General features: G+C 30.4%; 1 protein-coding gene and 2 long non-coding RNA genes across 4 annotated transcripts; 1 reads left to right on the forward strand and 2 right to left on the reverse strand.

Annotated features, from left to right (window-relative positions):
* Nucleotides 1-409: 409 nt before the first annotated feature.
* LOC149474962 (uncharacterized) lies at nt 410-1,314 on the forward strand. Its single transcript, XR_016318173.1, has 2 exons — nt 410-640; nt 1,040-1,314. It is a non-coding gene; the product is annotated as an uncharacterized LOC149474962 (long non-coding RNA).
* Nucleotides 1,315-6,599: 5,285 nt separating this feature from the next.
* Nucleotides 6,600-8,097, reverse strand: LOC149474963 (uncharacterized). 2 transcript variants are annotated; one of them, XM_089714010.1, is made up of 2 exons: nt 7,843-8,097; nt 6,600-7,747 (listed from the first exon to the last, which is right to left on the reverse strand). In XM_089714010.1, exon 2 carries the CDS (start codon nt 7,694-7,696, stop codon nt 6,602-6,604), a length of 1,095 nt encoding a protein of 364 aa, XP_089570136.1. In that variant the 5' UTR covers nt 7,697-7,747; nt 7,843-8,097; the 3' UTR covers nt 6,600-6,601. The 2 variants fall into 2 exon arrangements, with proteins under 2 accessions (XP_089570136.1, XP_089570138.1); XM_089714012.1 differs by having other exon boundaries at nt 6,600-7,744; nt 7,839-8,097.
* A 1,117-nt stretch (nt 8,098-9,214) lies between these two features.
* Nucleotides 9,215-10,677, reverse strand: LOC149474964 (uncharacterized). The gene is made up of 2 exons (XR_016318175.1): nt 10,064-10,677; nt 9,215-9,498 (listed from the first exon to the last, which is right to left on the reverse strand). It is a non-coding gene; the product is annotated as an uncharacterized LOC149474964 (long non-coding RNA).
* Nucleotides 10,678-15,573: the final 4,896 nt, after the last annotated feature.

The following is a 15,573-nucleotide window of genomic DNA, read 5'->3' on the forward strand; positions in this document are numbered from 1 at the left end:
GCCCGCGACTTCGTCCGCGTGGAATAGTGACTGCATAGTAGTTACCACTTAACACACAATTATTGAGTAAACACGTCTTGAAACACGTACTATCATATACAACTAAATTATAAGTACTTACACATTATTATAAAGTTAAGAAATAAAATAAATAATAACACAAAAGAACTGTTAGTAAAATTTATTAATAAACTGAGCTATAAAACTTAGGTACAGAAGAGTTCAAAATTTCCTGGATGTGGTTATTCTCCCGCTCCCATATTCCTTCTACTTTCACAGACTTTCAACTTTTCCCTTGCACCCCTAGTAAATGGCAGAACCGATTTTGATCTAAATTCTAAACCATGTCTAATCATACCTATATATTATGTACAATGTACATGTCATATCCTTTCGTTTGGTACTCCATTTGGATTATGTATCCCCACTATCACCCCTAAGGTGCCCTATATGTACCTAATAAACAGATTAACTAATTTTGATAAAACATGACTAATTGTAATTCACACGTCTTTTGATATGCCGCTTGTTTATATTATTTGACCACATTCGATTATTCATTCCCACTTTTACCGCTATAAATCAATAAATGGATGAACCGATTTTGATTAAATATGCCTCATCATACTTCTCACGTCAGGTCATGCCCTTTCATTTGATATGCCACTTGGGTATATTATTTGACAACTTTTATTCCCACTTTTATACCTATATCCAATAAATGGATGAACCAATTTTGATAAAATATGTCTAATTGTACTTTACACGTCATGTCTTTCATTAGATAAGTCACTTGAGTATATTTGATAAAATTTATTTATTTATTCCCACTTTTACCCCTATATCAAATAAATGGATGAACCGATTTTGATAACATTGGACTACTTAATTGTTTCTGACAGGTCGTCTTTTTTCATTTGATATATCACTTGGGTATAACAGACAGCATTCGTTTTTCTCATCCCCACTTTTGCCCTACATATAATTATTGGATGAACCGATTTTGATTAAATATGCCTCATTATACTTCTCACGTCAGGTCATGCCCTTTCATTAGATATGTTACTTGGGTATATTCGACAACTTTTATTCCCACTTTTATACCTACATATTATATCCAATAAATGGATGAACCAATTTTGATAAAATATTATGTCTTATTGTACTTTACACGTCATGTCTTTCATTAGATACGTCACTTGAGTATATTTGATAAAATTTATTTATTTATTCCCACTTTAACCCCTATATCAAATAAATTGATGAACCGATTTTGATATAATTTGACTTGTTGTTACTGACAGGTCGTCTTTTTTCATTTGATATATCACTTGGGTATAACAGACAACATTCGTTTTTTTCATTCCCACTTTTACCCCTCAAAATCGGTTCATCCATTTATTATATAGTATAATAAATGGATGAACCGATTTTGATTAAATACCTATGCCTCATTATACTTCTCACGTCAGGTCATGCCCTTTCATTTGATATGCCACTTAGGTATATTTGACAACTTTTATTGCCACTTTTATCCAATAAATGGATGAACCAATTTTGATAAAATATGTCTTATTGTACTTTACACGTCATGTCTTTCATTAGATACGTCACTTGAGTATATTTGATAAAATTCATTTATTTATTCCCACTTTTACCCCTATATCAAATAAATGGATGAACCGATTTTGATAAAATTTGACTAATTGTTTCTGACATGTCGTCTATTTTCATTTGATATATCACTTGGGTATAACCTACAACCTACATTAACAACTAACATTCGTTTTTTTCATTCCCACTTACCCCTATATAAACAACTAATGTAACAAAAAAACGCATCTAATTCGTATAATACCCGTTAGCGAGCTACGGTGGCACAGACAGACACGCAATACACACATAGCGAACATAACACCCGTCTTTTTGCGTCGGGGCACAGAATACATAATAGTAGCTAAACGCTACAGAACGGACACTCTCCGCCTCCCGCCAAAATTAAACTTACCTCACCCCCGCGCGATCAGACATAAAATGGGCCATATTTTTCTGCAAGGACGATACGCAACGGAGATTGACAACATTAATCAAATTGACTTAAAGTAATTTTATTATTTTGGATTTGTGATTATCGTTTTTCGTAGAAAATGGTTAGATATTGTGCTGTTTACGGATGTATTTCATCAGAAAAACGCGTTTTTTTTTTACGCTAGTCACAAATGTTCCAACCATAAAGCGTTAACACACACATTTGCAGTCTCTACAGTGTGACTGTCAAAACGATCATTTTGTATGGAGTGTCCGGGGTGTGGTCGGGGGTTAAAAATATAATACCTACGACATAATTTCAAAGACCTTTTATATAAAAAATTTACCTAGAAGTAACCATAATGCTATTTGTGCAGGTTTTAGACTTATGAGCAAAAATCTAAATAAAGTTCCTTTGACCCCCCCTACTACCCCCTCAGCATAACCACCCCCCCCCCCCCCACCACGCTTGGGAACTTTCGATATGATCATCTGGACATGTTAAGGAATAACTTTAGCGTATAATTTACGTAATAAAGTAATTCATGTATAGAATGCCTTAGCAAATGTTCGCTGTGATTACTTAAATGGTCATAACTTTTTTATTTATGACCCGATTGACATGAAATAAACACTAAATGTTAAATGAAGCTTACCACAATATATTAGTGAAAACCGCATTTAAATCGGATAAGCCGTTTCTGAGATTAGCATGTTCAAACATACAGACAAACAGACAAACCGACAAACAGACAAACAGACAAAAAAATTTTTAACGACAGTTTTGGGTTTGGGATCGATTTAGTAATAACCCCTGCTAATTTTTTTTTACATATTTTCATTGTACAGACACCACTTTTCTAGAATTTTATTATATGTATTGATTATATGTATTGATTGTAATAATTGATCGTGGGTATAGTCATTAATTATTCTAATAACGCAATTAGTAATATGTATATAAGGGAGTTTAAATTAAACGATGTGTTTCTTCTGAAAACAAAAGTTGAGACTTTAATATTCGCACATTTAACAAACATAACTTTTACATTGTTAATGTTACTAAAATGAGAAAAGAAATTACTAACCTGAAAACAAAAGAAACGACATTTAAAGTTTAATTTAACTTAAGCACACAATTTAAACAGATCAAAGATTACACAATAATTTTAAATTAACACATTACAATTTTATTTGGCGTCGTTCGCCATTATAGTTCTCTCGCGAGTCGCGACCTCTGTCGAAGGTATGTCTCACTAATGTTATATTATCTATGCCGAGCGGCAAAATTCAAATCCACTACTTAAACTATACAAAGAAATGAAGTTTCTTTACATCTCCCCCCCAAAGAGCATATTTTGCAATATAATTTACACAAAACTAAAATATTCTAATTCAAATGCTTGAATACAAATAATATAACATAACATAGCTTCATCTAACTCTTAATACTACATACATACTATAATTTTAGTTTAACAGTTTTCAGTAAGTATAAAATAGGTACATTTTTTATTATTCTACTTTAAAGACAAAGGAATTAGTTTCGTTATATGAAAGAGGTTCGACTCTGCCTTTTTATGGCCAGTATTAATTCTATAAATAGAATTTGAAATCTTTTCAATAATTTTAAACGGACCAATTCTCAATTCATCTAATTTGTTTCTGTTTAATTTACTACCATTCTCAACATATACCATATCTTCTACTTGGAAATCAAATTTAGCTCTATGTTTATCAAATATTTTTTTGTTGTAATTATGAGATTTTAAACTATTTATGAATGCTATTTTCCTATCTCTGAGCAAATCTTCTTCTGAGATACTATGTTTAAGTTCATTTGGCAAACAGGATATATTTGTGCCTTCTAATAGATATTTAGGAGAAAACCCTGTGACTGAATGTTTTGTTTTATTATATTTATCAACACAGTCATGAGCAATCGTTGTCCATGCTTTTTTATAATTATTTTCATTAACTTTACATCTAATTTTATTTACTAGAGTTTGATTCAATCTTTCATTTAAACCATTGGAAAATGGAGCATTTACTGCAGTGAATATTATTGGTATTGATTTTTCCTTTAAGTAATTTTTGAATTCTTTTGAGTTGATTCCTGGGTACTGATCAGAGAAGAGCATCCCAATTGTGTCTGAGTCTGTTGCCTTATTTATTAATTTCATAAAATCATTAGCATTTTGTGTCTTTGATGTAATAATAAAAGCATATCTTGTGAAATGGTCCACAAGAAGATGTAAGTATTTTTTTGTGGATCGTTTGCCTCCAAAGCCTCCAATTGTGTCGATTGAGACTATCTCAAAAGGTCTGGTAGCAGGGCCTAATTGTGACATTAAACCATATTTTTCTTGCCCTCTTGTTTTATTCCTAATACAAGTCTCACAATTTTTACAATGTAGTTTTATATTTGTTGTGATATTTTTTGCTGAATATAATGGACTTATTGTGTTAAGCATTTGTCTTACACCAATGTGACACATGTTTTTATGGACATTTTGAATCAATTGTTTACTGAATTTTTCAGATAAAATTATCTTTTCATAATTTTTAAACTTTTTGTAATAGACATTGTTTTTTAATATTAAACTGTTTTTTTTATTTTGTAACTCTTCATTTTTTTCTTGGTCCAAAATAATATCATTTAATTTTATCAAATTTACTATTTTTAATGTATCATCTAAGTTTTCATTTGCATTTAATACAGGATTCCTACTTAAACAATCCGCTTCAATATTTTCTCTTCCTGGAGTGTATTTGATTTTGAAATCATATTGTGATAAATAATAAGTTAAATCTCCCAACTCATCATCTGTCCTTGATCTAATATTTAAATTTTCTAAAGGTTTATGGTCTGTATATACTGTAAATGATTTGCCAATTAGCCAGAACTGCCAATATTTTATAGCTTCTTTGATTGCTAAACATTCTAAGTATATTGCTTTTTTTTTCTTTTGGACTTTGTTTAATTTTTTGGAAAAATATGCAACTGGTTTTTCAATTCCATTTGGTTGTATTTGTTTCAATACAGCTCCTATACCTTCCAAGGAAGCGTCTGTATAAATATTAATTGGTAAGTTCTTATCAAATATTTCTAAAATTGGTTTTGAGCACAATAATTGTTTTATAGCCTCAAAAGATTTTTGGCAATCTGAAGACCAAGTAAAAGTCTGATTTTTACGAAGTAAGTTGTGAAGAGGATCCAAAATCATTGATCTGTTTGGTATATATTCATGATAGAAATTAATTTTTCCTAAAAACTGTCTTATATTTTTCTGACAGGTTGGTACAGGAAAATCTTTTATTGAAATTAAATTATCCCGTAAGGGGCTAATAGTATTTTTTTGTATAATATGACCAAGATATTTAACGGAGTCAGAAGCGAACATACATTTTGTAAATTTAAGTCTAAAACCTTCTTTTTTAATAGCTTCCAATAATACTGTTAAATGATGAACATGCTCAGAAAAACTTTTAGAGAATATAAGTATATCGTCAATATAGTTAACAGCAAAGTCAGTAAGCTTATGTTTCCTTAAAATATTACCGAGTATTCTTTGGAAAATAGCTGGCGATGTCTTTAGTCCAAATGGTAGGCATGTCCACTGATAATGCCCGTCTTGTGTTACAAAGGCAGTCTTGTGTCTGTCTTCAATCCTTAAAGGAATTGACCAAAAAGCGGAATTTATGTCCAGTGTAGAAAAATAGTTTGAATTTCTTGTTTTTATTACAAGGTCTTCTATTAATGGAAACGGTTGAGCCTGGGGTACTACTATTTTATTTAGGTCTCTAAAATCTATGCAAAGTCTTGATCTTTTGTTGTCTTCCTTTTTAAAGGCTAGTGTTACTGGTGCTGCAAATGGACTATAAGATTCTTCAATAATATTTTTGTCAAGTAATTTTGCTATTTGCTGTTCTATTTCTATTTTATCTTGAACTGAACATCTGTAAGGTCTTTTACTGCAATATTTGTCCATGAGTAAATCAATACGTGCCTCATATTCTTTGACAGTGCCAACATCATATTTGTCTTTCGCAAAGATGGATCTATAGTTGTCAATCAATTCATAGATCTTTTTTTTCTGTTGATTATTTAAATTGCCCATGTTTATTTTGAAATTTTCTTCCAATATGTGCTCATTAAAATTTATTGAAACTTTTTCACATGACGTATCTTCTTTTTTTATTTCTTTATTTTCATTTGTAACATTTTTTTCTTCAGTTTTTTGTGTTATTTCCAAATCCTCATTTTGAATCAGTTTAAACTTCTTAATAAGGTCCAGACCAATTAAAAAATCATATTTAAACTCTTTGCTGTCGACAATATAAACATCAACATTTTCTTCAATTTTTAAAATTTTTATTCTTATTGTTGTCAAACCATTAGTCTTTTTAACACCATTAATTGTAACTAGGTTATCCTTATTTAAAATATTTTCACTTTCTTTCACCCTTAATAATTTGGAATTAATTATTGATACATTAGAACCGGAGTCATATATACCGAACACTTCTAATTTTCCATTTAATATTAGTTTGACTTTAATTAATGGTGTTATTATTCGTTTTTTGTATCATTGTTATTTAATTCCACCTCTATCACTGAATTATTTACAGCTTTACTGTTGTATGTCTTACCGGGATGTTTAAACCAACACTTATCTTCATGATGATATCTGACGCCTTTATTTAAACCTTCACAAATCTTACATGGTTTTGTTATTTTTTCAATATATGGTTTTGTTATTTCTTTAGTATCATAATATCTTTTTGTTTTATAGTAGTTTTTTTTGGTTGTTAAATTTTCATATTTACCTATTTCATTATATAGTGCGGCAGTTGATTTTACAGTTTTTTTGTCAATTTTATCCATAATGTATTCCGGTAATCCCATAACAATAAGACTAATCATTGTTTGAGTGTCAATATCCCTGTTTACTTCTAATAACAGTCTTTCCTTTTTAGTTGCATATTCCAGTAGTGATCCAGCTTGATATTTGAAGTTAAATGCATATTTCTCTTGAGTCCAACCTTTATTTCCGTATGTTTCACACAAATTTTCTTTCCATTCTATCCAGTTTGAATTCACAGTTAGTTTTATCAACATACTGGTATACCAATCTATACATTGTTTCTCTAATAAATATTTCAATATCTCAATCTTCTCTTTATCTTCTAAAATCTCAAATCTCTCACATTCACTCTCAAATACAGTTATCCACTGATTTACATTCGAATTTTTATTTGAAAATTTTTCTATCATGAATCGTTCAGCTACTTTACTAATATTCTTATTTTCTGTTGTGGTGTTTTTATTATTACTCAGTAAAGGTACGGTTTCTCTTGTAATTTCTTCCAAATACTGGTCACCAAACTGTAAATTTTCGCCTTCGTCTAAATATATGTTCCTCAAATCTGTATTTAAAGGTATCCACACTGCACGTGTCTGATGTCTTTTTTTTAATGAGTTTTTTATTTTAGTGAATACGTCCGAAGATATTAAACTAGTGTGCTTACTTGCAGGTTTTAAATCATCTGGAATATTAAAAATGCGTCCATCCGTAGTCTCGATTGAGGTTATGCACACCACATTGGATTTTCCATCTGATCCCGCTAAAACTGCGAATTGGAATCGTAGTTTATCCATTTTCATAACTAGAAATGTCGTTTTATAAGGGAGTTTAAATTAAACGATGTGTTTCTTCTGAAAACAAAAGTTGAGACTTTAATATTCGCACATTTAACAAACATAACTTTTACATTGTTAATGTTACTAAAATGAGAAAAGAAATTACTAACCTGAAAACAAAAGAAACGACATTTAAAGTTTAATTTAACTTAAGCACACAATTTAAACAGATCAAAGATTACACAATAATTTTAAATTAACACATTACAATTTTATTTGGCGTCGTTCGCCATTATAGTTCTCTCGCGAGTCGCGACCTCTGTCGAAGGTATGTCTCACTAATGTTATATTATCTATGCCGAGCGGCAAAATTCAAATCCACTACTTAAACTATACAAAGAAATGAAGTTTCTTTACATGTATATGTATTTTCGGTGGGATTCAAAACAAAAAATTGGCCCGTGATTTTTATGAAATTTCACCACATTGCAAATCACATCAATCATAGTTCATACACATGTATGACGAAAGTGATTAGTATTGTGGCTAACATTGACTCATCAGTTCATCACTGAAACCAGTGATAAATCAGTACCTATATCATATTGTGTTTGAATATTTTTAAACAATGATATAAGTATACAATTATTATAAATCGATAAACTATCAAAGTAATCACAAACTTGCAAACATTGGTAAAATATGCTTTAGCGAATTTTCAGACAGACACACAATTTTATTACTTAGTTTGTTTTAGCAAAGTAGGTACCTACTCTGTTTACGTCACGCGTCGGCCGTCGCGTCGTCGAAAACGGTGCACCCAGAAACAAACATACCTAATTACCTAATTCAGTTACAATCCTTCTTTTGTTCCAATACGATTTTTTTTCCTGATAGCTAATAGCAAAACCATATGTTACTTTGTTTTCGTAAATGGGCATTTTCACAAAAATGTACCCCCTCCTTGAAAAATATATTTTTTTTGATAGTATTATATTTTAAACTTTTTTTGGTCTCTTTAAAACGGAAATTCAATATACTTCAAGAAAACATATAATATGATGGGTTTAAAATGAGAAAACTGTAAAAATAATAGGACACAATGGAAAGTCTCGCAATTTTATATCAGTTGTGTGACTATATTCAGTAGCTGGAAAAACAGTGCAAAATATAAGAATTTTTAGATATTGTTTATTTATTAACTTAAAATCGTTATTTTGTATATTTTAAACACTCACTATTCCCAACTTTTGGATCTAAGCTAATTAAAAAAAACATTAATATATTCAGTATTGTGACTCTGGTACTTCAACTGTCATTATTATCTTTACATTTAAAATGTTAGATACTTTTTTAGAGAAAAGGCAACAAATATTACACTTATGTATTATTCTCCATTAAAGAGACTGATTTGAAGGGCATTAAATGTAAAATCTACTGAAATATTTAAAAAATTCAGCTCCGTAATATAGGGACAGTCACACAACCGAATACCTAAAAAGGGAAAGGGTGCGTTTACATGGCGAAAAAAAAGTACGCAGGCACACATAATAAATATAATTATAAACTTAACTTAACTTCAAACTAAATTATCACAATCAGTTCGGGCTTAAGCCATCACATTATTATTATTTATCTAAAGGGTAAATTACTATCAAGATTCAAGAATAAGAAGTCTCTTTTATGTTTTATATTGGCACTAATCAAATTAATCAGTCGATAATCAGTCTTCGTGATTCGTTTATTATTAACCTTAAATAATCTCAATCACCATATTTGATAAAAAAAATCTTGTTTCAGTGGACGCTGCAAACACGAAGGTTAATCTGTAAATAAAAAAAAAACCAATGAAAAATATCGTGAAAAAAATTAATTTTTGTTCCATTATTATCTTTCGTTGTTATACAAGGCACATTGTCTAGATTCTTAGTTCTGCTGGCTTATTTTGTTTCTTTTTCTGCATAATGCTTCTTTTTTTTTCCTCAAAAAAAAATTTTACTTCCTCATGCAAAATGATCAATCAGCTGTTGCGATTTGTATGGAGAAATAATTTTTATTTTTGAAATCTACTTTTTGCCGTAGTTTCCTACTCAGTCAAAAATGTCTTAGAAAAATATTTTTATAGCTCAAGAAAATCGCCATGTAAACATTGCTTTATGTGTTCAGGCATGTTGTGACTTTTCGTTCAGCGTATATGTGACCGCTCAAATAGTCACACAGCGGAAGTCACATTTGATAATCCTCTAGTAATAAAAACGGTTTAAAATATAACCACAACACTTATATTCATCAAAACTTTTGATCAACTTACATATATAAAACATTTAAAACAAAATTAACTAAATACTACAAGATAAATAGATAGAAATAAGCCAAAATATGGTCACATACCTGAATGAAGAATTTGGTCCCTGCGGCTTGCAAACACGCGTGCACTCCTTCTAAGCAGTTTTTTGACCCTGACGGCTTCTAACCTGATAAGTTGCATAGCAGTAGCTATGGTGTTGACAGTAATGCAAAATTAATTGAACCACAGTAATTTTCTTTTTAGAAAATCGGTGACACAACTGAATGTTCCGGGAAGGACAATTTTTTTGATTTTCTTTTTTATTTTTTTATCTTTTATTTTGTTATATAAGGTTATTATATTTTAACTATTATCACAGTAACTGATTATCCTGGACCAAATAAAACCTTAAAAGATGGTACCTTTCTTACAAAAAAGTTAAGAAATAATGTAATAAACGCGTAAGAGTAAGCAGGGGACAGCGTAAAATTACCCATTTTTCGATTGTTATTTATAATTAACTTAACTTTATTTTAGATTTTGTCATAGTTTTTGTTAAAAAAACAAAATATTGTATACGTATAATCACTTTGATAACATATATAAATAATTCTGGCAACTACTTCATTATATAGAATTTAATGAATTCGAGGGACAGTTGAAAATCAGGGGGGTATACATTTTTGTGAAAATGCCCAAATATGTTTTTCACCTTCCTGGTTATTTTCACATAATGAAATATAATAAAATAATAAATAGTGTATTAGATTTGTTATTGTATCTTGTATAGGTACGAATTATTCTTACTTGTTGGTTATGAAATGTTCAAATACCTATTGAAATAATTTACTGTTACAAATCATTAGTGTTATTAGTTTTGAGTGAATAGGCATGGATCAGAAATTCAGAATATTATATGCTGCTAACTACTCAAATACATACATGTTTTGATAAAAAAAAACAATAGTGTACAGTGAAATTAGTCTCGAGAAATTTTTGCATATGTAGTGGTGTGTATATTACTCAGATCTTAGAGCGCGTTTCCATTATATCGTTCTAGCCTATACAAAAATGTTTCGATATCCTAACATTACTATTTAATTTTATACTTATCCCTAGCAATACTCTGATTTATGTTTTAAAGAAAATGGTTTTGACTTTATAAAAAAAATAATATATCATTCAATTTTACGTCCTTGAGCCAATGACAAGGCGAATACCGTGAAACAATAAAATATCTTGTTCATAATAATTTGTTTCGTAATTAATATTTGACCATAATAATTACGAAACAAAACAAATAAATAAATCGTCACTTGATAGTGGAAAGTGGAAACACGCACAAAACCAGAATAAACCAGTTTACGCTGTCCGCAGGTGCCTCGTGCAGTCCGGCGTCAGTCGCTTGGTACCGTTAGAACATAAAGCACACATTTCATTCGAAAATTATAATTATTACGTAGTTTAATTGTTAAATTTTGTATTTGTTGATTGTTGTTATTGTTTGTTATTGTTGTTATTGTTTGTTATTAAAGTGAAACTTTTATTACATCGTCTCAAACTTTTTGGTCTGTGTAGCGCATGTCGCGTGTATCGCGGCTGCCGAGTAGGTATACCTACTCGGCAGCCGACCGTCACGCGACATGCGCTACACAAAGCAGTGTTCGGAACCGTTCGAACAGTTTCACTTTTACCGTGGTTTACATTTTTGGCCGGAGAACACCTAATTCATACACGTCTTCACTGAAGTAAAAATCGGCACTGCTTGTAATGTTTGGAACTAATAAAATATTAATAATACTAATATTATATACTTGAATAAAAACTAAAAATAAAATGTTGTTTTTTTTTATTTGCTGACCATACACTACTACAAACGCAAAAATTTCTCCAAGCTAATTTACCTGTAATGTAATAAAATAAAACTGCGTTTTATTGTAATCAATTTTGACATTATTTATTTTCCAAAATTAATGATGAATAAAATAGTTTACGCCAACAAATATGTATAACTTTTATTTTTATAACAATCGTTCATACCGTAGCAGGTAGCGTTTTGAGTCTCACGCAACGTTGCCGCATCGCATGACAGCAGCAATTGCGACGTTGCCATTCCTTTAGTATAAACAAACACTATGGATACCTACGCGTAGGTACGCTCGCGAATGCAAATTCGGTGATTTACTAATTATTGATAATCATTGAATTCGTTTTGAAATAGCCTGTACTTTGTAATTTTTAGTGTTATAGACATTTATAAAATGTGGTGCTCATTTTTTTTTGTAATAAATTATCCCGCTACGCTATTGTATTTTCGTTGTTTTATTTCAAGTGAACACCCATACAATTTTGTCACGAGCCGCCTCTGGCCTCTGGGTGAAATCAACCAGTCAAATGATTTTTGTTCTAATTGTATTTTGGTAGTAGTTTGTTTAGAATTTACATTACCATTGTTTAATTTTTATTTTGTATTTGCAGTAAAATAAAAAGATGAAAAACTTCATTAGGTATATTGTCTACTGTATCCTCCACAGTTGTGTGACCCCGACGTGCATTGAACACGCAGCTTTCTGATACTAGTAGCTAAAATCAAAACCACAGATATGTCTGTGATCAAAACCATAATAATATTTTTACCTACCTATTATTTTACTAAAAGTCGAGTGCATCGAAATCGTAAATATATGTTTTTCACCTTCCTGGTTTTTTTTCCATAGTAAATAGTGTTTTTGATTTGTTGTATTTTCCTAGCCAAATTATTACAAACAATATTTTCGCTCCAACTCCAAGGTATCGTATTACGAGTACGAGTTAATTGTGTCTTTAAGAAGTATAGTAATAAAACAAACAAAATAAATCTTGTGTAGAGCAATTTAAATCTCGATAATTATTTCTATTAATATTATACAAACTTTTTTAACCGCCTCATTCAGTCGTAGAGCTGTCAAATGTCGATTGCGCGGCAAATTTGTATTTTTTTTTTTCATTTTGAAAATTTCATCATCTGTTGTTTTACAGTATTTTTTTATCAAAATATGTAATGCAGTTTACAATAAAAACAACGTATATCGAAACAATACAGCTTTGTGTGAATATTAAATTATGTTCTCAGTTCAATTACTTATTAAGTACTATTTTTCGTACATTTTGATATCAGTTGAAAATATTATACTTATTATCATATAAAATTTTTGGTTAATGCAGCTGGTATAATAAGGTAATGCGCTTTCGTGTTTTAACTACATAATTAGTTCAATATTAATTTGTCGTAAAATACGTTATTTTGTTATTAATTTGAATAATATTGTAAGGAATCTAATTCAGTGTTAGATTTTCAAAATTAGATTAAGGATAATTTGTAATCATTGAAATAAATATTTTTGGATGTACATACTGGTCTTTTTATTTTATTCCCCTGTGCTCATATTATGTCATGAAACCTTTCAGTAGATACATGGACGAAATCGCAGCCAGCTGCAGCGCCCAGCAGTAATTAGCTATAACATATAGGTAGGTAAGGTAATAAATAATAGCTCTATAGTTAATACGCACCTTGATACTTACCGTAGAGTTGTTTGATGTTGAATCCGTAATAAATAAAATTTACACAATTGAATGTTACTTTTGATAGGTTATTCAGATAGAAATAAACGAAAAAAGTTTGGAAAATCCAAAAGTGCACGCCTCATAATTTTTTTTTAATAATTATTTATTAATTATTATTTTTGTTTATTTAATAACAATTAAACCACATCGAATCAGACCCTGAAAAATGAAAGGGTTCTATTCCTGAGCATACTCAAGCGTAAGAGAAAAAAAAAGACTCGATTAGTAAAGTATTTCGGTCGCTATCGTGTTAACAAGAAAATCCTCCGCACATACAGACACACGGACGTCCAAGACAGAACTTTTTTAAACTGTTTTTTAACTAGTTTAAATAACAAAAATGACATCAAAAATATCATGAATGTTAAAAATAGTGTTTTTTTCTTAATATGTGTGTGTATTTATTATCTTACAAGTGCAATGTATGATACATAAAGACATTTTAAGTTTGAAAAATCAGATGTTTTGCGCGAAGTGACAGTAGTACCCACCTCAACGCTTCGCTTATGAGGCGTGCAATAAATAAATAGTTCCCGTTCCCGTGGGATTTACGGGATATAACCTATCCTATTTGTTAATCCAAGTTACCTGTTGAGTATGAATATCATCGTTTACGCATGAAAATAAGTGGACGCGATCTCCACTTATGTTCATACAAATACAGACTTTACAGGGTGCTCCAAAATTACAACATTTCAAAATTTTTTGCTACTTGTTTTTATTTTTATTTTAATTAAAACTAGATAAAAACTAACAGTAATTTTTGCTTTTTGAAAATATTTAGGTTTTTATTAATGTTTAAAAATCGTCTTATTCCTAAATGACGTCATTCTTATGGTGGACTTTGTTCTAACGTCTGTATGTATAACGTCGCCACATCAATTTTAATTTTAATTTATTTTCTCTTAAAATTTGCGATTAAGAAAATATTTTTTGTGGTAACAATAGCATTATGAAGAAATGCTTTTTTTTTTCTTTCATGCTCTTAATTTTATAATAGTACCTATAAAATGAAATGTTATCCAACTTCAAATCGAAAGGCACTGTATCCATACAGAAAAATGTCTAAGCTGTACAAAAGTGAAATCTACATTTAATTATACCATAACTTAATTATAAAACGTTACATAGAACTTATAAATCAAAAATTTCGAAAATTCGAGTTTTAAACATTTTTTATTAAATACAGCTTATGTAAAGGATAAAAATCAATAAACTTAAAGATTCAGAATAAATAAACAATTACACAAATTATGTTTCAGACAGCCGGAGGCCCCAAAAAAAACTACGAATTCACTTAGAAATACTTTAATATAAACTTATTACAATACGTCTTGCTCGATGCAAGTCTTAACAATTAATAACTATAAAGCTAATTGAATATAAAATGAAAACTTAAAATTACGTTGCGCCAATGGAATCTGCAGTGCTATTCTGTAAGGTTATTATAAAAACTCGAACGCGGAATCCGCGGTGAGTTTTCGATTTCGTATTCTGTAAAACTCGACAGTACTAGTGGCGCCACATCGTCGAGAGCGGCGACGAGGCGAACTGTGCTAAGTGAGTATTTTGACCACAGACATGTATCAAGATAGACTAAGCGAGTGTATGTACTTCCCGTGTCCAAACTAAGTTTATGAAACTTACTTGACGCTGGCCTACACTCAGTCCGCGCTTGCAGTTCGCCAAGGAAAGACGTGAAGCTGAATAAAGTAAAATGCCGAATTGCGCCGTTATAAACTGTAGAAACTCCACAGCTGTGAGTGGCCGAGTTAGCATAGATGTTTCCTTCCACCGGTAAGTAATTTTCTAATCAGAATATGCACTATTTATTTTAAAATCAAATAAAGAATATCTGTGGAAAACGATCGTGACAAACACGGATACCAAATCATACGAAATGATTCGGAATACATTGCGGCTTTTACTTGGCACGGTAAAGATCGCGTCGTATGATAACAAGCAATGAATAGCGTCTTCTCATTTTTCTGTTCTCATTTTTCTGTCC

The sequence above is a fragment of the Colias philodice genome, chromosome 32, assembly GCF_061535455.1.
Source record: "Colias philodice isolate Cphi_HAF_F1 chromosome 32, ilColPhil1 Martin Lab GWU primary, whole genome shotgun sequence".
Classification (NCBI taxonomy): Eukaryota; Metazoa; Arthropoda; class Insecta; order Lepidoptera; family Pieridae; genus Colias; species Colias philodice.